Source organism: Canis lupus, chromosome 33 (genome assembly GCF_011100685.1).
Source record: "Canis lupus familiaris isolate Mischka breed German Shepherd chromosome 33, alternate assembly UU_Cfam_GSD_1.0, whole genome shotgun sequence".
NCBI lineage: Eukaryota > Metazoa > Chordata > Mammalia > Carnivora > Canidae > Canis > Canis lupus.
In genome coordinates, this window is record NC_049254.1 from 25,860,448 (window position 1) to 25,881,752 (window position 21,305).

A 21,305-nucleotide genomic window follows, 5' to 3' on the forward strand; every position below is an offset into this window, starting at 1 on the left:
GGCTTCAGCTGTAACTTCACCTCCTCCAGAAGCCTTCCTTGACTGCAAATCTGGGAGAGGGGCCTCCTGTAATTTCTCAAAGTACCTCTTCCTCCCCAGGCAGCACTTTTCACATGCCTCGGTGATGGCCAGTTAACTGCAGGCTCTGAGAAGGCTGACTGAATCTGTCTCTGACTCACTGTTACAGCACAACCTCACACCGTACCTGTCACCTCCTTGGCACCCAACGCATGTTTGTTGAGTAAATAATTGAATGAGTGACCAAGAATACATTAACAGTAGAAACTGGCAGTACAGGTGGCCAACATAAGCATGAAATAAATAAAAATGATCAGATGGTGACAAATTTTACTAAGAAAGACTTGGAGAAATTGAGAATTTTTCTTTTCTCTTTTTTACAACTCCCTCTCCCTCAGCCTCCAAAGCTACAAACACATAGCTGCGGGTCTGCCTTGAAGAGGATCCAGGTGGCACAAAGTCAGGTGGGACTTTGGCATGGTCAGAGGTTCACACATAACCAACATCTTAGAATGTTCCTGTGCCAATATGGTCTCTAGGCTAAGTTATAGGGGATCTTCTCATGGTGCAGAAAAATAGTGCTCAAACATATACCACCAGGAGGACTTGTAACAGCCCAGATCACTTTCAGTATATGTTTCTGATTCACTAGGACTTGGGTGAGGCCCCAAAACTCACATTTCTAACAAGTTTGCAGTTTGATCCTACTGCTCTGGGTACCATGCTTTGAGAACCACTGGTGTAGACTAAATTAAAAACAAAACAAACAGGCTTTGGACTCAGATACAACTGGGTTCAAAAAAAAACTTCACTATTTATTTGGACATCGTACAAGTTACTTACTCTGAGTTTATTTTTTCCCAGCTATGACTGGGGATTGAAATAGTACTAACCTCATCAGATCTTTGAAAGCATGCAATGAGATAATTCACTTGTGGCAGTTGGCATGGTGCCTGGCACACATGCTGCTGTGTCAGCGTCTAAGTCTGAGTCTATTTCCCTCTTTTCCTTTATTATGAAGACCAAAAAGAAAGGGATTTGAGGTGGGGTTCTCTCCAAGGGAGTTCTCAGGCGGAACAGCCTCATTTTGACCGAGTTACTCCCACAATCACAAAAATTTAGCACCCACCCTCACCCTTTACAAAGCAGCTGGGTGGGCCTGGCTTGAGGGCCACATGATTCTGGATCCTGCCTCACCTCTGGACACAGAGGTATGATAGTAAACTGTGGCCTATGATGGGCACATGCACCTACTTTCCTCACATTCCTCCGAGAAAGACAGAGTGCTGCTCAGGATAGGACCTTGCCCCCAGAAATGACCCAAACCGTCTCCAGGGCTGGGCTGAAATAATGATGTGCCTGTGACAGACCTGCTGGAGAGAGGGTCTGCAGAAATGCGGGGGAGACCTAGGGGTGGAGGAGAAAGAACTATAAACTGGACCCTAAAACTCAGGTGGGATTAAAATTACATATGAGGGGCAGCCCGGGTGGCTCAGCGGTTTAGCACCACCTTCAGTCCAGGGCATGATCCTGGAGACCCGGGATCGAGTCCCACGTCGGGCTCCCTGCATGGAGCCTGCTTCTCCCTCTGCCTGTGTCTCTGACTCTCTCTCTCTCTCTCTGTCTCTCATGAATAAATAAATAAAATCTTTTAAAAAAAAGATTACATATGAAAAAATAGGGCGAAGGCAGAGAAACTCATAGTTTTGAGACATACAAAAAGGGAGAGCAGCAGCCCTTATCAGGAAGGGGCTTGGAGAACTCGGAAGGAACCAATTCCTGGCTTTATGGGAAACAGAAGGATAAATAAGGTGGGGCTGGTGGTAGTAACTGGAGGTGGGGAGACTGGGTGGAGTCTATAAATCTCACTGAAGCATCTACTTCTGGTTAATGGGTAATCACTGAAGACTTTTCTGTAGAATAATAGGGCAAAGTGGTTTTTTTTTTTTTTTTTTTTTTTTTTTTTTTAGAAAGACTGATGACTTCCTCATCCAGCTATAAAGATCATCATTTTGAAAATGAGCCTTGAATAGTTTGGGGGGAAAATAGCTGTTGTCTCTACCAGCTATAAGATTCCTGGAATAAGGCCAATCAGAATGGAAGAGCCGGCGACAAGCACTCTCAAACCCAACATGGATTCTTCTGTAGTCTGCTTTATCATTTTTGCTCCTCCACTCTCACCACCCCCTTTGATTTTTTCCAGAACTGACCTGAAATAGACCTTGGACCTTTCACCGAACACTGTTTTAACTGAAGAGAAGTCACTACAGGTAAGCTTTTGACAATGACAATAAGCTGTCACCACTAGCTTATTTTGCTTAGGAAATCTATGGATTAGAATAGAGATAAAAACAATTTATGATCTAAACAAAATCCTATGTTCACACAGTACTTTCAAATATTTTCTTTTACACACTAAATAGGACAAGCATTGCCATTTCGCACACCACAGATCTGAGACTGGAAAAGATGAGAGGCTTGTCTGTGGTCATTCATTCTCTAAGGAGGTCAGAGTCAAGATTCTATCCCTGAGCAAGGCTCTTTCCACTCTATCTGGTTATTCTCTTTCTTTTTTTTTTAAAGACTGATTGATTGATTGATTGATCTGAGAGAGAGAGAGAGAGAGAACAAATGAACATGAGAGCTGGGAGAGGCAGTGGGAGAACCAGACTCCCCGCTGAATGAGGAGCCCAACGCGGGGCTCAACCCCGGGACTCCTGGATCCTGACCCTGAGCTGAAGGCAGACCCTCAACCGACTGAGCCACCCAGGCACCTCGACCTGGTTATTCTTTAAATAAGGGAAAATGTTTGGTACTCATGAGCCTGCAAATAATCAGTGTAGAGCCAGGCTACAATTGGCAGCAGTCACTCTGATCCTGTGATTAATAACCTACATGTTCTTTATTTTGCTGAATGATAATTTGACATAAATAGCAACTTATTCAAAGGGCTCGAGTTGACATTATTTGCATAGAGGTGGAACATTTGGAGGGAGGGCAAGTTTGCTGGGAGTCAGAGAAAGGAATTTGCCTGGAGCTAGAAGTTGCTCTGCGGCAGCTTGAAAGATTGCTGAACCTGACACTGAGGGAGGACAATGGAGCCAAGGGTGATCACCTTCTTCACTAAATCCTCACTCAGCTCCCCTTCCATGAATGCCTTTATTATGGCCAATACACACCTGAAGTGGCAGGACTCACCTTTACTGACGTCAGCACTGGCTTTGCTGCCAGGGACTATTCTTTCATCCTCTCTTTGATTTCACCCCTTCTGTGAATTTCAAGGCTTGAAATATGTCGGGTTCCCATGATTTTGACCATACTGAGCTTACTCACACCTTCTCCAGGGGTCTGCTAGCTCCACGGCATCCCGCTCAGCTCTCAGACCTTCACCCCTTGCCCTCCCCAAGAAGACTGGAGAAGAGTCTTCTCCAGGACCCAGGACAAAAGGTACTGAGCAACCAGCAAAGCTTTCTCCCTTTTGCTCAGCTGTTGCTCTGGGTCTCGGCATCTACTGTGCCAGGTGATGTACACACATTGTCTCTAATCCTCACAAAACCCCCGGGGTGGGAACAGTCCTACTCATACACATGGGCAAAGGTTCAGAGACTATAATAAGCCAGGCCCTATCAGCTTCAGGATTTGGCTTTGCTGGCACCCAAACGTGACCTCTCCCAAGCAGGCAGCCTTGACTTTCAAAGTGGAAGTTTGGTGCTAGACTCAAAAAGCAGGACCTCCTCCTCCAAACTGGGAGGAGGACAGCCCATCTCAAAGTCAAAAACCTCCCATCTTTCTTGTCCTTTAGCCTTGGACTTCTCAGAAAAAACTAACTGCATTGGGCATGCGTACTACTAGGAAGGTACAGTTTTCAAGAAGAGACTAAGAATAGCAGAATCTGAGCTGAAAAGAGGAACAGATTCAAAAAAGTAGATGTCCTTTTTGGATCTGTGCTTTTTAAAATGTTTTCAAATTCCTATATATATATATTTTTTCTATTCTGTTTTGAGGTGGGAGGAGGGGCAGAGGGAGAAAGAGAATCTTAAACAGCCTGCATGTCCAGTGTGGAGCCCGACACAGGGCTCCGTCTCACAACCCTGACACCATGACCTGACCTGAAATCAAGAGTCAGACACTTAACCGGCTGAGCCACCCAGGAGCCCCTTTCTATTCTTAAATTTCCTTCATCCTGTGGCATCTCCTTCCTCTCAGTTACCTTCTATCTGATTTCCTAAATATCTCTATCATTTTCTTTTCAAAACTTTAATTCTGGAGATCAACTTCCTAAATTCAGATTCTGTTTCTCCTTCCCCATCAACTAAAAGACCCGACAAGTTATTTCCAAACTACGATTGCCTCTTTATATGCAAAACCAAAACGATAATAATAGTTCCCTGATAGGGGCGACTGGGGGGGCTCAGTCAGTTAAGCATCTGACTCATGATTTTAACTCAGGTCTTGATCTCAGGGTCCTGGGATCCAGCCCTGCATCAGGCTTCCTGCCTGGCTGCTTGTCTCCCTCGCCCTCTGCCCCTCCTCCCACTCACACGCACTTTCTCTTTCCCTCTCTCTTTCTCAAATAAATAAATCTTTCAATGTTTGTAGCAGCAATGCCCTCAATAGCCAAAATATGGTAAGCATCTAGATGTCCGTCTGTCATTGACTGATGAATGGATAAAGAAGATGTGGGGTATATATATATACACAATGGAGTATTACTCAGCCATCAAAATGAATGAGATCTTGCCATTTGCAATGATGTGGATAGAACTACAGGGTATTATGCTAAGCGAAATAAGTCAGAGAGATAGATACCATGGTTTCACTCATCTGTGGAATTTAAGAAACAAACAGATTGAACATAGGGGAAGGAAAAATAATATAAGATGAAAGTAGAAAGGGGGGCAAACCATAAGAGACTCTTACTTTAGGAAACAAGCTGAGGGTTGCTGGAGGGGAGTGGGGTGAGGGGAAGGGGTAACTGAGTGATGGGCATTAAGGAGGGTACTTGATGTAATGAGCACTGGGTGTTTTATGCAACTGATGAATCACTAAATTTTACCCCTGAAACTAATAATACAGCAAATGTTAACTAACTTGAATTTTAAAATCAATCAGGAGGAGAAAGAGAAAAATAAATAAATAAAAAATCTTAAAAACAAACAAACAAAAACTTCCCTGATAGTGTTGTAGTGAGGATTAAATGAGATAATAAATGTTCAGGATTTAGCAAAGAGTCTGGGATATAATAGCCACAGAATAAACATTAGCTATTATTTGTATCATTTGCACTTCTAATCTTGACTACCTTGGAGATTTAAGTCAATTGAGAACATGTAAAAGCATTCTGAAAGAATTAAAATGATACACATGTAAAGTGGCATTAAAAGCCTTTAAAGTTGCGTTGCTTTGTCCCCTGGCAAACCCATTCAGTTGGTCTCCTCTGAAAGAGGGAGGGAAACCTATCCTTTAAGAGTGTAAAGGTAACTTCAGAGGAAATAGGGGAGCTCATGGGAAGAAGGGAAAGGGAAAGGGAATCTCTGTGTCCTACCATGAAGTAGTTCCCAAGATACTGCTGCTGTGCAGAGTGGGGACTACATCTTAGAGTAAAGTCAAATGAAAACATACCAAAGATTATCTTTACTATTAAATGCTATGTGTTCCAAACATATGCATCTTATATTTCTTTATTCAGTCTGTCTTTCCTGTGTAATATCAGGTCGGGCAAGATGTTTTACAGTTTCTGGAATATTTTATCCATACAACGGAGGGATATAAGTATAAAACTTTTTTTTTCTTTCTTTTTTGTTTTTGTTTTTGTTTTTGTTTTCGTTTTTTAACAAAGAACTGTTTTCAGGGGACTGAACAGCACTTCCCCTTCTTTACACATGAAGGGCCCTGCCTGGAGCAGAGTGGCAGGCATAGGGGGAACATGGTCTTTCCAGGAAAGGGGCAGTGGCTAGTGTGAACTCCTGTTAGAACAGCTCAATTCCTGAGTGTTTTTCAAGTACCCAGGCACCTATGCTCCAGGAAGCAGGTTAACAAAAAGTACACAGGTTTAATCCTATCAGAGTTTATGTCTGAGCAAGCTATCTCCCCAAGCATATTTGCCATCAGTACTTGTTACATTTCCTTAGATAACAGTTCAAATATGAAAGAAATCAAGGGAAAGAGGGAGTGACCATGAGTGTGAACAAGAAATTAGGGATCAAGAGAATTAGGAGAAAGAGAAGTGGGCTGGGTGGGGGAGGAATTATGTCTATGTATTACATGTTTAACAAAGGTCTGATGCATGCTACTCAACAGTGGGAGGCTCAGGGTGGTGCTAAGCATGTGATTACCCTGGGAAAGAAAATGATATATAGTGAGCACTTGCTATGTTGTCAGCCATGGCATTGGGTGCTTTATTATATAGTATCTCATGCAATCTTTTATCTCAATTATATATATGAGAAAAATCCTCAGGGAGATTAAGTTAACTGGTTTAAGGCCACACAGCTAGTGTTTGCCAGCATGCCTTGTACATGGTATGCGTTAAACATTTGCTGACTAAAAGAACAGATGAATTCATACAAGACAGGCTAAACTGTTTGGAACAAATTTTAAGTGCTTTAAAAATACAGAAAATAAATAGTTAACCATTTGTAGGATGGCCAGACACACACACACACACACAGGAGTACGAGAGCACGCCCATATAACTGGGGAGAAGGCTACCCAAAGTAGTGAGGCCAGACTTAGTGAGCCTTGAAATCCAAACAAAGAGCTTTAACTCACTCTTATAAGCTACAGAAAACTAGTACAAGTTCTTGGAGAATTAAAGTGAAAGTGAGAAGGATGAACCCAAGTAGGTTAACCAATCATCTGGGTAGAGACTGGTTGGAATGAGACAGAGAGATAGCAGGCCTTGAGGCAAGCAGATGGTTAAGATGGTTAAAATAGGCTAGTGTGAGATTTATTATCTGGAATAGAAAAGAAGGGGCAGATCCTGGGATTAAGAAACAGAATTTGGGGGCAGCCCAGGTGGCTCAGCGGTTTAGCGCCGCCTCCAGTCCAGGGTGTGATCCCGGAGACCCGGGATCGAGTTCCATGTCGGGCTCCCTGCATGGAGCCTGCTTCTCCCTCTGCCTGTGCCTCTGTCGCTCTCTCTCTCTCTCTGTGTCTCTCATAAGTAAATAAATAAAATCTTAAAAAAAAAAAAAAAAAAAGAAACAGAACTTGGTAATTAACAGGGTTTGGGAAATGAAGAAAGTATCAAAACTGCTTTCCTCTGACCCATCTCAGCCTAAGATTTACAGATTGAAAAATAGAGAAATAAAGATGAGAGAAAGATGACACATGATCTCAGTCTTCTCAATTCTTTTTTTTTAAATATTTTATTTATTTATTTATTTATTTATTTATTTATTTATTCATAGAGACAGAGAGAGAGAGAGAGAGAGAGAGAGAGAGAGAGGCAGAGACACAGGCAGAGGGAGAAGCAGGCTCCATGCAGGGAGCCCGATGTGGGACTCGATCCCAGGTCTCCAGGATCACACCCTGGGCCAAAGGCAGGCGCTAAACCACCAAGCCACCCAGGGATCCCCTGCTTGTGACTTTCCTGGATGCACATTTCCTTATCTGCAAAACTGATCCAGAGGGGAAGACAGACAGGAATTGGAAGTGATTTCTACTTGAGTTCAGTGGAGCCCTGGGATCCTGGGGAGCTACTTCATGGGCCCCAAGGAGGTAAAGAAAGAGCCAAGTGGGCAGCTCCCATCTGTCCCCCTCAGCCTGAGAAGCTCCACTTTCCTATCCACATTAGGGATCGAGATGCATTCAGTCTTCAGTGTGATCCCACCCTTTACCCCCACCACCGAGCGAAAATTACTGGTCTATATGCTAAGAACCATGCCCCTTAGGAATCAGCTGGCTGATTTCCCAAAGAATGATAATGCAAGCTGACAGCTGTGTGAATCTGTAAGTTAATACCAGTCTATAATCTTAAAAAAATTCACAGACGTCCAGGTGAGATGCATCCTTTTAGAATGTGGGTAGAAAACTAAAATTTCATTCCAGGGAAAAAATTTTAAGGCTGGATGGTGGTAATCAGAACTATTAACCAATAATGCAAATGGCTGCATGCAGGTACTTACTTTAGATTATCTTAATGTTTTAAGGAGCACATATCACTTGTGTGCTAAAAATTTCTTTTAAAACTTTGAAGAAGTACATAAACAAGGAAACAAAAACTCTGACAACTGATCTCCCCACAGCTCAGAGCACAGGGATTGTGGTAACTTTCCAGGACGCCCTGCCCTGAGAGGCTTCATCGGGGCCTCAGGCTACACTGACTAGCTAGCCAGTACCCAAATCTGAAGGAATTTCACTAATGGCCCACACTTTACAACTGCAGGAACTTGGATGTGAACCAGAAGCTTGGATTAGCTCTTTTTTAGAAACAGAAGAGAACAGGGTAATGAACTGAACATACTCTAGGGTTTTCCAGAGTTCATAATGCAATTTGCAGCAGATCTTGAGAAAATCAACTCACAGGATTTTTCTATTTAATATTAATTTGGAGAGTATTTTCTACTAATTTAAATGTTATCAAAATAATATATGATGTCAATTTGTTATTCTTTCATCTGACATAGTAATGGCGTTGTGTGTGTCTCTGTGTGTGTATTTTTGTTTCTGTCTTATAAATCTTTTATACGTGTACACATCACAACATAAACTGTATTCCTTTGCAAAAGCTGTAGAAAAAAAGTTTGAGAAACGCTGCTTTGGTAGATACTGGAAGTGAGAGAAGCAACTTGAGTTTCAGCTTAGCCTTAGAGAATTTTAAGAAGTTTTGTCTAAAAATAAAGAGGTGGGGACAGTAGGAGGAACCCAATATTTCCTGAGTGATGACCATTTTGTAGACACAGTGCTTAATCTTAACCCACCCAATATGAGCTGGCCTTCTGGGAGTGGGAGGGTGTGAAGGGCTCATCAGGAATTTTTCACCTGTCTTCTAGATGAAGAAAACTGAAGTAATTCCTCCAAAGTCACAGTAAGAGGCAGACTCGGAATTCCAACCTGATAGTCCATCTGACTATTAATTGCAGTTTCTTAGGGGAAGGAGGAGGGGAAATTTGTTTCTTGAAAGTTAGCTCTAAAAAATTCCTACTTGAGTCTAAATCATGACTACCATTATCACCACGGCTACCATTCATTAAGCCCTCAGTTTGTTTCAGCCACTATCTTAAGTGCCTTGAAATCTTCATTTCACTTAATCCTCACAAAAACCTTCTGAGATATGTACTTTAATTATTCCTATTTCCTGCAGGCTTTCAGCAGTTCAGTAACTTGACCAAAGTCACACAAATGTGGACACAAAGCCCAGATGCACATTCAATAGCTGAATGCAGTTTTTTTTTTAATGTTCCCTACACATATTCTGGGGAAAATATCTAAAATAATTACTTCCTCTCAAAGCGTTGGGAGTCTGAACAGTTGAAATCTCAATTTCACACCTATGTAATAAAAGTGAGACTAGATGTTCACTTTGCACTTTTCTTGAATTCAGCATTCTCTGGTTCTAAAATGGGTCATGCGGGTAGGTTTCCAGTTAGAGAAGGCCAGGAAACACGCCAGCCTGTATCATTTTACCGCTTCAGCATCCTGGTACTAACACTGCATGGCTGGTTCCTGAACAGTTGGGACTCTACTTTCCAAAGCCCCTTGTCCGTTTAGCAATCTGCTTACTATAAGAATATACCCTTTGGTCATCATCACTGTATTTGGAAAAAATGTTCAGTGTACAATATTCGTCATACAAATTGAATAGCCTTGAAAACACTATGCTGATGATTTAAGGATTGGCCTTTATACTCTCATAAGATTTTTGTTTGTAAGGCTTCTATTCTTAGTCTATTGACCTGGATGACTGCTGGCTACAAAGTCCTATTCTGGGGATGCGGTGCTAAGGGGCGGAGGTGGTTATAGACCTCTATTTTCTTGAAAAGGCAGCTCCAGCAGCTCCAGCAAGCGCTAGCTACTGTGGAATTTGAGCTAAACACATAAGGTAAAGGAGAGAAGACTCTGAGAAGCTGGGATTTTTTCTGATTTTGCTGTTACCGCCTAAGCTGGTAACTGCTCTGGTGAAATTTCGGGCACTTCAATTTAGATGAGCTTTAGTCCATTTCCTTATGTGCCACGTGTCCACCATCTACCCTTGTCAGCTCCAGACAACCGACAGGACACGTATCCCGCAGAAATGGTGCGAGCCAGAGGACCTTAGGAATATGATTTTCCAGTTTTCTCACCCTTTTGCAATTCTCCCTCCTTTTTATTCTAAGCGTTAAGCTTAAGCTCTTGTAGCATCTTTGTCAGAATGAGATTTAGTTACGTCTGAGTGATTTTCATGTCCTATCAAGCTGGTAAAAATGAAATTCCGCCCATATCTTCCTATTACATCTTTTCCCTCAGAAAAAATACAAGACTCGCGTTGCTTTGTCACCCAACTGAGCAGACTTCCCACTAACAACTTAGAGATCAGAGGGCAGTTACTCCCAAGAGAAGGGATGGGGAATGGTAAAATGAAATAAAACAGGGCGGAACTTCCAGGGGAGCTCATACCTGTCCTGTTGGCAAGGTCACACCTACATCCTAATGGAAAAGGGCTGCCAGTCCTGCAAATTCAGTCACTCAGCTATCCTTTCCCGATTTTACTCATGCAGATGCACATGCCCGTCATATTTCCAAGAGATACAATGAGACACAAAAACCATGCTTTCCAACGCAGGCAGGTGGGAAGGCTAAGAGAAGGGAGGCGCGGCTGGGTGGCCGGGCACCTGGTAGGGGATAACCGAGAGAGGGATAAAGTCAGGGGCGTGAGCGGATACAAAGCAAGGCGAAGAGCGACACCGAACAGGACGAGCAAAGAGCCACACGGTTTGGTCCTGGAAACCAGGTGCGGAATCATTCTGCACAGGCCGTTGTGCCCAGGACGCGTCATAACCTCCCAGGAGCGAACAAACGCGTTGCTGGCACCGTATTTAAAACCTAAAAGCAAGCCTCTGATGCAAGAGCCAGGTAACTGGGAGGCCAGGTAGTGCCTCCACCTGCAGCCGGTCAGTGTCGGAGACCGAGAAGCGCCTCAAGACGGCCGGGGGGGGGGGGGGGGGAGCCCCGAGGCTCGAGTTCCTGCCCTCGCTGCACCTGCTGCACCTGCTGCACCTGCTGTCCGAAGGGCCCGGGCTGACGGGAGAGGAGAACAACAGGTTCCCGCGGGCAGCAGCTCGAGACCCCCCCTCCGGCCCCCCCTCCGCCCCCGGCTGTGCCAAGAGCGCCCGGGGCGCGGCCCAGGCCTCGGCGGCCCGTCTGCGGCCTTGCAGGTCCGGGCCGACCGCGGCGTCCGTGCCCAGGCTCACCTGCTGGGAGCCCGGCGACGAGCAGCAGCCAAGGTGCAGGCAGCTCCGGGCCCATGCCTGCGGCTCCTGGCCCGTCGGCTCCGGGCCCCGGGGCTCGCCCCAGCGCTGCAGCCCCCGGACTCACCACGTCCCCGGGAAGCCGCGCAGGGCGGGGGCAGGTGCGCCGCGGGCCGGCAGGTGCGCCCGGCTCAGCCCCACCCCGCGCTCCCCGCGGCCCCGCCTCCCCGCCCCGCCCCGCCCCCACCGGGGCCCGGGGCCGCCCACCTGGCCCACCTGGCCCACCTGGCCCACCTGCCGCCTCCCCGTCCTCCGCCTGCCGGGCCCTCGCCTCCCTGGAAGCCCGTCGCAGGCCGCACCCCTCCCGCCTCTTGCCAAACCATTTCTTTCCCCAGAAGTTCTTGGGGAAAGCTTGAGTTTCCCTAGCAAACGCCTCCCCCTCTTTGTAGAATTAGGGGGATACAACTTTCGGGGGTATACGTCTTATGCTATATTTCCATTCCCTCAAACATGCCTGGAAAACTTCTCCCCCCCCCCCCCCCCCCCACTGAAAACACACCAATTTGAAGTTTGCATATAAGGTCTGCTCAGGTTTTCTAGAAACTAAAGATGTGCAGTATAAACTAGAGAAAGAGACTTAATTTTCCGCAAATATGAAAGTCATAGATGCTTATTACAGAAAAGTTAGAGAAATATAAAGTGATAAGAACAAATCCTGCTCCCACCACCTGCAGTTAGGCTCCCACCACCTGTTGATACATTTCTTTTTCTTAGTTTCCATCCTGTGGGAAGTGCAGCTTAGCAGCCCCTCACTGAGTCAGCCCTCCCAGGGTCAAAGATTCTGGCTCTCTTTGCACCAGGCCAACTAGATATAATCCAATCTGTCCTTTCTTGGCAGGATCCCACAGGGAAGAGTAAAACCCAGGAAGAAGACACACCTGCCTTCAGGAACCAACCAACCAACAACATTAAGTTGGAAGATCACCTCTACACTGGTCAGTGTAAATAGCCAGTGTAATATTTTATACACCTCTCCCCGATTAGGGATTGTTCATTGTGCTCTCTCTCCTAGCCACCATCTTTTTCCTCAAGAAAAGAATTAAAAAGATGTATTAAACATCATTTCCGTTCCTGAGGAAGCTCCCGTTCTCATCACTGACCTTGGAAGTCAATATTATTCCTCTTAAGTATATCTCCTGTCCTGTTCTGCTGTGAAGGGTTCTCTTCGTTAGAGCTACTGATGTCCTCCACCTCCCTTCCTCCCAGAGGAACATTCTTGTCCTGAAACTGATTGGAGGTCAACCCAGTCCCTTCTCCCAACTTCCCCTTCTTCCCCCGAGTGTGGCCTCTGGTTCCCCAATTGGGCCACTCTACTTTAAATGTTTTTCCTGTGGCCTCTTCTCTTCAAGAATGTAGGAAGCAAATTGAGCCAGTACATGGCCAAAGGCAGGTGGTACAATATGTTCAGGGACCTTTAGACCTTCCACAGTGGGATCTCAGCACAGCAGCAGAAGCAAGATCTAATGTGAAGAAACCCTCAACCCCCTGCAGAGACTGTGCTCCTGGGAACATTCTATGTATTTGAGTGTTTGTGACCCTGAGGGATTTGTGTGACTCCTGGATTTGTAAATTGCTCTAGACAATTTTCAGTCCCAGTCCAAAAAAGTATAAGCCCTCTCTTTCCCAAACCTACCTCCCACGCCCCTCAGCCCTTGTTTTGATACAAAGGTCATTTTTAATACTCATTGAAGCCAGCATTTTTCCATGTTTATTCCATGGCATGTTAATAAACAGTATATAGAAAAAAGAATCTGTGATCAAATTCAAGAAATTCTGGATTAAACTAAATGAAACGTTTTTGTAGCATTTCTCAAGCCCTTAGAGTGTACTATACATTTGAAATCCCTAAGGAAATAAGTCATATAGCATTTTTCAGCATTATTCAACCCCAAAGCCCTTTTTCTCACACCTATCTTAGGGCAGATGTTTCATGGAACAGATTTTGGGAAGTCCTGGAGGTCTAAACCCAACATAACTGAGGGCATACCTTGGAGGCTTCCATAGGAACAAAATATGACTTTTACAAAGGTTATCCCAAGTGCAATGGAATTTTTTTCTTGGGATTACTCATTTAGTTCAACATCTACCTCCATTGCTTTTCTTGGAGTGAACACAATGATTACATATTTCTCTGCCTACTACATGGATCTGTTTTCTTTACGACTTATATTCTATACCACGCAACGTTCTAAGTGCCTTATATGCATGATCTCATTGTATTTGTACAATAACTATATAGAATAGAGACTGCTTTTCTGTTATTATCAATTCCATTTTACAGATGTGGCAGCTGAGATACAAAGAAGTAACTTGCCCAAGGTCACAAGGCTAGTAGGTGGTAGAGCCAGCTGGCTCCACACTCTCTGGGGTCAGCTATTACACCACACGCTCTCACCTCGCTAAGTCCTAATCTGAATTCACAGCTCGTTGACTCTTCCAGCTAATGCAGTTTGTTTCCACATATATCATTTAGCTCTACGTAAAGTAAAACTACATTCCACTACTGTGAGCTTTCCTGGACCAGTTCTTCTGCCAACATGTGCCATTGGTTCAAAAGAGATGTGATAAGAGTATAGACTTGGCTCAGAACAACAAACAGTTCTTTTATGCTAAACAAAGAAGTAAAAACAAAATCACTTGACCTGCGGATAGTGCCTGGGACAAAAGGGTCTTCATGTACAAAGCAACAATAGGTACCATTTATTGAACACTTATGTTGTGCTGAGCACCATTCTCAGCACTTTTGTATTAACTTCAGTAATCTCTCACCAACACTCTGAGGCAGAGATTACTACTGTCCCCATTTTACAGCTGAGGAACTTGAGGCACAAAGGTCCAGCTACTTACCCAGGCTTACCCAGCTTGTAAGCAGCAAACCTGAGATGCAAACTCAGACAATCTGCCTTCAGAGAACAGACCCTTTACTACCCTGGCCATACTGTGTTTCTTTGTGTTCATTCATCCAGAGTCTAACCACAAAATACAGAGCTTATGATTTCATCACTTATAATCACACTTCTAGTTAAACCTGTACATAAGTGTCTCTGAATACTGTGTCTGTATATGCATGTGCATCTCTTCTTGAGAATAGTGTGATATTTGTATGTCTGACTGTGTATTTATCAAAAGTGGAAGAAAGAAAATAAACGTGTAAGTAAAAAAACTGCTCCAAGCAGTTAAACCTACAGGGAGGCAAAAAATGGAAGTAGCTAAACTGTGCTGCAGCATCTGGAGCACACCTTACTCATTTTATATGTCTGGCATCTAGCATAGCACCTGGAATATAGGTAGTGCTCAATAAATATTGTTGAGCTCTTTATCCATAGTTTCTGGAGGAAGTGACATGTGAGCTGTGACATGTGACATGTGACATGTAACAGAGCAATCCAAACAGAGAGACTGTGTGCAAAATCATAGCACCAGGGAATAGCATAGCTGAACTAGAAGCACCTCAGTTTTGCTAGGGCAAGGTGGGGAGTGGAGGGAAAATATGTTAGAGAGCCAGGGTAAATAAAGGGCCTTGATGACCAGCTGGAGAACTAAGACTTCAGATAGCAGGCAATGGGGAAATAGTGACAGGTTTTAAGCTGGCTGAGGCATGATCAGACTTGCATATTAGGAAAATAAACGTGACAGCAATGAAAAGAATGGTAAGGAAGAACTGAGATAATAGGTAGGGAGATCAGTTAGGAAACTGTTACCATGGTCGAGATGGAAATACTGAGGGCTCAGCTCAGTCATTGGTGTTGCGAATGAAGAGAAGACAGGTGGGCAGATACTTAGACTATAGAACTGACAAGACTGATGGTAAATTAGGTATGGGAATTGAGAGAATATAGGTTTCAAGTTACTAAGTTTGTGTGGATGGTGTTGTCATTAAATAATGCATATACAGAGAAGAGTTTTAAATCATTTCAGACATATTACATACCTGAGAGAACAGTGGAGCATCTAAATGATACTCCTGTGGATGGTTGGACACCTTTATTGAGTACAATTGGTTGAATGACACTGGTAGGAGCTGCAAGCTTGGTAAGGGAGCCCTGAGTCAGTAGGGACTGGGAGACATACTCTTTGGTCACTGGCATCTGTATTTACTAGTACCATCCATTTTGAAGGTATGACTTTAAAATATATATTTGTAATAGCAGTAAATCTATAAAGTAACTAGGAATAAATCTAGCAATATGTGTGAAACAGCTCTATGGAGAAAACTGCAAAAAGTTAATGAAAATAGTTTTTAAAGATGTAAATAAATGCAAAGTTGTACCATATTCATGGCTAAAAACAGTATCACTAAGGACAGTAATTTTTTCTTTTTTTTTTAAAGATTTTTTATTTATTTATTCATGAGAGACACAGAGAGAGGCAGAGACACAGGCAGAGGGAGAAGCAGGCTCCCCACAGGGAGCCCGACGTGGGACTCGATCCCAGGACCCTGGGATCATGACCTGAGCCAAAGATAAACACTCTACCACTGAGCCACCCAGGTGCCCAGGACAATAATGTTTTTCAAATTGATAAATTCTAAATATTTCTAACACAAACCTGAAAAATCTCCCCAGAGCTTCTCAAGATATTCCTAAAATTAAATGAGATACAGTGGTAAATAGCCAAGATAATTTTGAAAAAAGATTAATAAGGACGAGGGGAATTTGTCTCTTTATTATTATTATTATTACTATTATTATTATTATTTAAGATTTTATTTACTTATTCATGAGAGACACAGAGAGAGAGGCAGAGACATAGGCAGAGGGAGAAGCAGGCTCCATACAGGGAGCCCGATGTGGGACTCGATCTCGGGACTCCAGGGTCACCCCCTGAGCCAAAGACAGACACTCAACTGCTGAGTCACCCAGGTGTCCAGGGAATTTGCCTCTTTAAATGTTAAAGCTATAGAACTTAAAACAATGTGGCACTGGCATAGATAGGCAAACAGACAAGTGGAATATAAGAGATTCTGGAAACAGAAACCCATATAGATGAGAACTTGATCCATAACAGGGGTGGCATGATTCAATGGGATAACCATTAACTATTCAGTAAGTGATGCTAGGACAATTAATGTTCGTTATGTTAAAAGGTAAGATATCTTTTCTTCATACTATATAAAAATTCCAAACTGATTAAAATCTAAATGTTAAAAGTAAGAATTTCAGGCTTTTAGAAGAAAATGCGATAGAATACCTACATGACATTTAAAAAAAGATCTCTTAAACAGAAAACAAAAAGAATAAGTCATTGAGGAAAGCTGATACAGAAGACAGTATTAAATTTAAAAATTCTATTAACAAAAGACAATATATACAAAACAAAAAAGCCCCCATAAACTGAGAAAGATATTTCTTGTGCATTTAAAAGGCAAATATATACATATATATCTCCAGCATATTCTTTAGAAACTCCTAAAAATTCAGTAGAGGACAACCCAATGGTAAGGAGATGAATAGTTTATTCATATAAGAGGAAGTTTGATTCACTATTAATTATACTAAAAGATGCTCAACTTTGAGCATCTACTGATGACCAATAATCAGAAATCGTAAATTTAAAACAATGCTATTTCACCTGTGACAAATTGGTTAAAATGTAAAAAGACTGAGCAAACAAGTATTGGTAAAGATGTGAGAAGTGTAAATTGGTTCAACTACCCTGGGGAACAGTTTGACAAAATTACATAGAGTTGAAGGTGCATATATCCCAGGACTTTGTGATTTCCCTTCTAGGTCTCCAATCTATAGAAATTCTCACCCTGGTACACACAGATACATGTGCAAGGATGTTGACTGTGAAACAATTTGCGCAAGACCTGGAAACAACTTTCCATCAGGGGGGAATAAGTAAGTAAAATAGGGCTTATCAGTAGAATAAGATAATATGACACTGTCACTATCAAAATGAATTAACTAAATCTATACCATAGGTGAATACTGAAAATATGATGTTATATGAATAAAGAAGTTACAAGATACTATTTACAGTATTTTGTCAAATGTTAACACAAAAAGCAGTATTATGTAGTATTATGGAAGATTCATATGTATATAGAACGAAGTACAAAACCATTCCAGGGAATAGGATTCACCAATCTCAGAGTGTTGTTACTCGTGAGAGGGAAGGAGAGGTATGGGTTAGGAGGGACTTCAGTTGAATCTGTAATATTTTATTCTTTAAAAAATATCTGAAACTAACATGCTCAAAGTGTAAAATCAGTTAAATTTTATATGGTTTTCTGTATCTTTGACATATTTTGTAATTAAAAATACTTTTAGGACAAAAAAGAATGAGCGCGGGGTATAGAATCAGACCACGTGTGTTTGTGCCATGACGTTTCCACTGACATCCAATGTGACTTCGAGTAAGTCACTTTTGGCCAAAAATGTTTCTATCAAATGGGAAACTGGTAAAATAACCTCTTTGGTCCTTCCCACTACTGGCATTCTGCAAAGGTGAGAAGGACCCAGATTAGGAAGATAGCAGGGTCCCTTGCTTGGCTGGACAGAGGAATGCGGAACTAATGCATCTCTAAGGGTAACCTTTCTCGGAGAATGGGCTCGACCCAGTCTGAGCAGAAGTGTAGACTCCATGTTCTGCCAAAGCCATGCGTGATACCAAGGTACTTTAATTGCACTCTTCACGTAAGGCCTAAGGATCTGGTTTTTCTGATATTTTATTATAAGGGGAAAAACTAGGGACAAATAGGGGGCTGTATTCCTGAGGTTAGAGCCACAGAGAAGAGGTCCAAGTGCTCATAGCAACAAAGTCAGGCAGCCTGGAGTTTTGCTACCACCAGAGGGATTTTTTTTTTTCTCTCTCTCTACTGTTTTTTCATCTTGTGGCAAGGCCCAATTTGTTGTTCAGACTCAGAACTTCTCTGAGATGATGAGCTCAGTCCATACACATCTCAGTAGAGCTCAGTAGGAGTCAGAATATCCAGTTCTTTCCAGCCCACTCCAGAGAATCTGATTCAATTCGTCTATGGGGAGACCCAGGAAGCAGTATTTTTTCAAAAGTTCCCAGGTGGTTCTAATGTACAGCTAGAGTTGAGAAGCTAGTTGAAGGGTGAGCTGGATGAGAGAATGCCCCACATCTTTGTTAGTAAATAGGGCATTCCCCAGGGCAGTCCCTAAACAGAACACTTCCCAACACATTGCTTATCTCAGCTTATCTTTGATAATTCTGCTTTGCCACCACCTTGAATGACAGAATTGGAGGGTTTCTACTCCAAAGACCACGGTCCTGAGATAATGTAACTTTTCCCTTTTTCGGTTTCTTCACCAGGGGCAGCACAACATACACATGGTACCTTAACTTGGGAGCGAATCTCAGGACATTACAGGCAAGCAGCTGTTTATTTTATTTTTTTTTTTTTATTTTTTTATTTTTTAAGCAGCTGTTTAAACAAATAACAGTCTCTATAAGCCTCAGTTTCTTTATTTGTAACACAAGGGTATTAGGCTAGGTCAGTGTTTTTTTTTTTTTGTTTTGTTTTTTTAAGATTCTATTTATTCATTCATGTGAGAGATACAAAGAGGCAGAGACTTAGGCAGAGGGAGAAGCAGGCTCCCTGTAGGGAGCCCAGTGTGGGACTCCATCTCAGGACCCCGGGATCATACCCTGAGTCGAAGGCAGATGCTCAACCACTGAGCCACCCAGGCGTCCCTAAATCAGTGGTGTTTGTACTATGTTCTGAGAAGCTCTTGCATTCAATGAAGTATCTAAGGGATTGCCACTGCCAGAGAGGTTGGTTTGAAAACTCACTGGATTAACTGATCCAGAAGGGTTTTTCCATAACCAACACTTGACAATCCAAAACTTTACAGAAATAGATTTATGCTACCACAAAAGTCTAACATAACCCATAGGCTTCGAGGCCTACTGAAGATGATATTCCAACCTGATCCTAAAGCAGATATTACACACGGGCTCCTTGCAGACCAAATTCAGCACATAGACATATTTTGTTTTTGCCTGAAGAATACTTTTTTTTCTTTCTTTGGCATCTTTTAAAACTTTTCCAAATTTGAAGTATAAGACAATTCTGAAATCTTTTTTTTTTTTGACAATTCTGAAATCTACACAAATCAGAGGTATATTGCTCAATGAACTGTAACTGTAATGTAAATATATCTTTGCAACTACCACTCTGGGCAAGTTAGAGATCAGTAATGAAATGGTGATTTCAGAAGCATCTCCTCATAACCCCTCTTAATCACTCCCTCCCTTCTCCTCCCCAAAGGTAACCACCATTTTGACTTTTTATATTATAGATTGGTTTTGCCTCTGTTAACATTTATATAAAGAAAGTAACGTAGTACACATTTTTGGAGTTTGTCTCTTTCACTCAATATTGTATTAGCAAGATTAATCTATGGTTTTGTATGTATCTGTAAGTTTGTTAATTTCTATTTAAGAATAGTATTATATTGTTAGACCATAGCACAATTTATTTATCTATTGTATTGTTGATAAGCATTTTGTTAATACTATTTGGCTATTGTGAATAATGATGTTATAAACATTGTAAATGTTTAGAGAGCCATACACTCACCCTTTTTTTGCTTCTATGACTCAGGGCAAAATTGGTCATGGGGTATGTGTAGTGATTTTAATATATGTCCCCAAATTCTCTGACCCTCCTCTCTTCATAAGAGGGGAGCTTAAATCCCTGACCCTCAAGTGTAGGCTGGACTTAGTGACTCCCTTCTAATGAATAGAGAAGCAGGAGTGACGGTGTGTTCCCTCCAAGATTGGGTCAGAAAAGGCATTCCACCTTCTTCCTTGTCCAGGTTGGTGGAAGCCAGTTACAATATCATGAGGACACTAAGGCAGTCCTATAGAGAAGCCTCATGGTGAGGAACTAAGGCTTCTGGACGATAGTCATCTGAGTGAACCATCTTGGAAGGAATTTTCTAGCTGCAGTCAAGTCTTCAGAAGTGCTAACATTTTGACTGTAAACTCATGAGAGACCCTGAGCCAAAACCCACATAGCTAAGCTACTGTCAAATTTCTGAGACACAACAAGAGATAAAATATGTTTGTTTTTTTAAACCACTAAAACAATATTGCTGTTATGCAGCAAGAGATTATCAATATAGTAAGCATATGTTCAACCTTAGGTTCTTCCAAATTTACCTACATACCACTAATGAGTGAAAGCTTTGGGGATGCCTGGGTGGCTCAGCAGTTAAGCATCTGCCTTCAGCTCAGAGTGTGATCCTGGAGTCCGGGATCGAGTCCCAGGCCCCAGTCCCATATCAGGCTCCCTCTGCTTATGTCTCTGCTCTCTCGCTCTCTCTCTCTCTCATGAATAAATAAAATCTTAAAAAAAAAAAGAGAAAGCTTTAATGTTCCACATCCTTGGCTATATTTGGGATTGACAGTCTTCAATTACGGCTTTACTAGTGGGTGTGTAATGGTATTGCATTGTGGTTTAATTTGCATTTCCCTGATGACTAATGAAGTTGAGCACTTTTTTTTGTGTTTATCAGCCTTCAGTACTTTTGGATATCCTTTTTTTGTCTTTGGTAGAATCTTTTGCTTATTTTTTTCTATTCAGTTTTCTATTGCTTTCTTGATTTATAGGAGTTTCTTATTGTATTCTGGATATGATCCTTTCTGTGGTTACAGGGGTTAAAAATATCTTCTCCCAGTTTGTGACTTGCCTTTTTGCTCTCCAAATGATGTTGCTTGATGAACAGATGTTTTTATTATTTATTTTGGAGAAACGTATCAATCTTTTAATATCTTTAAGATTTCAATGAATTATTTAAGAAATAAGGTCATGAAGATATTCTCCTCTGTCATCTTCTAGGAGCATTATATTTTGCTTTT

The 21,305-nt window shown here is 42.3% G+C and overlaps 1 protein-coding gene and 1 long non-coding RNA gene across 4 annotated transcripts in view; one reads left to right on the plus strand and one right to left on the minus strand.

Moving 5' to 3' along the window:
• The window catches only part of ILDR1 (immunoglobulin like domain containing receptor 1), a 30,562-nt gene extending 18,977 nt beyond the window's left edge, over positions 1 to 11,585 (minus strand). For all 3 annotated transcript variants that reach the window (XM_038583003.1, XM_038583004.1, XM_038583002.1), the window contains exon 1: positions 11,412 to 11,585. In XM_038583003.1, coding sequence (XP_038438931.1) covers positions 11,412 to 11,466 — 55 coding nt within the window. In that variant the 5' untranslated portion in view covers positions 11,467 to 11,585. The remainder of the gene's footprint in view (positions 1 to 11,411) is intronic.
• On the plus strand, positions 1,984 to 18,810 carry LOC111093739. The gene is made up of 4 exons (XR_005383389.1): positions 1,984 to 2,288; positions 12,307 to 12,403; positions 17,198 to 17,311; positions 18,753 to 18,810. It is a non-coding gene; the product is annotated as an uncharacterized LOC111093739 (long non-coding RNA).
• The last annotated feature ends 2,495 nt before the right edge of the window (positions 18,811 to 21,305 follow it).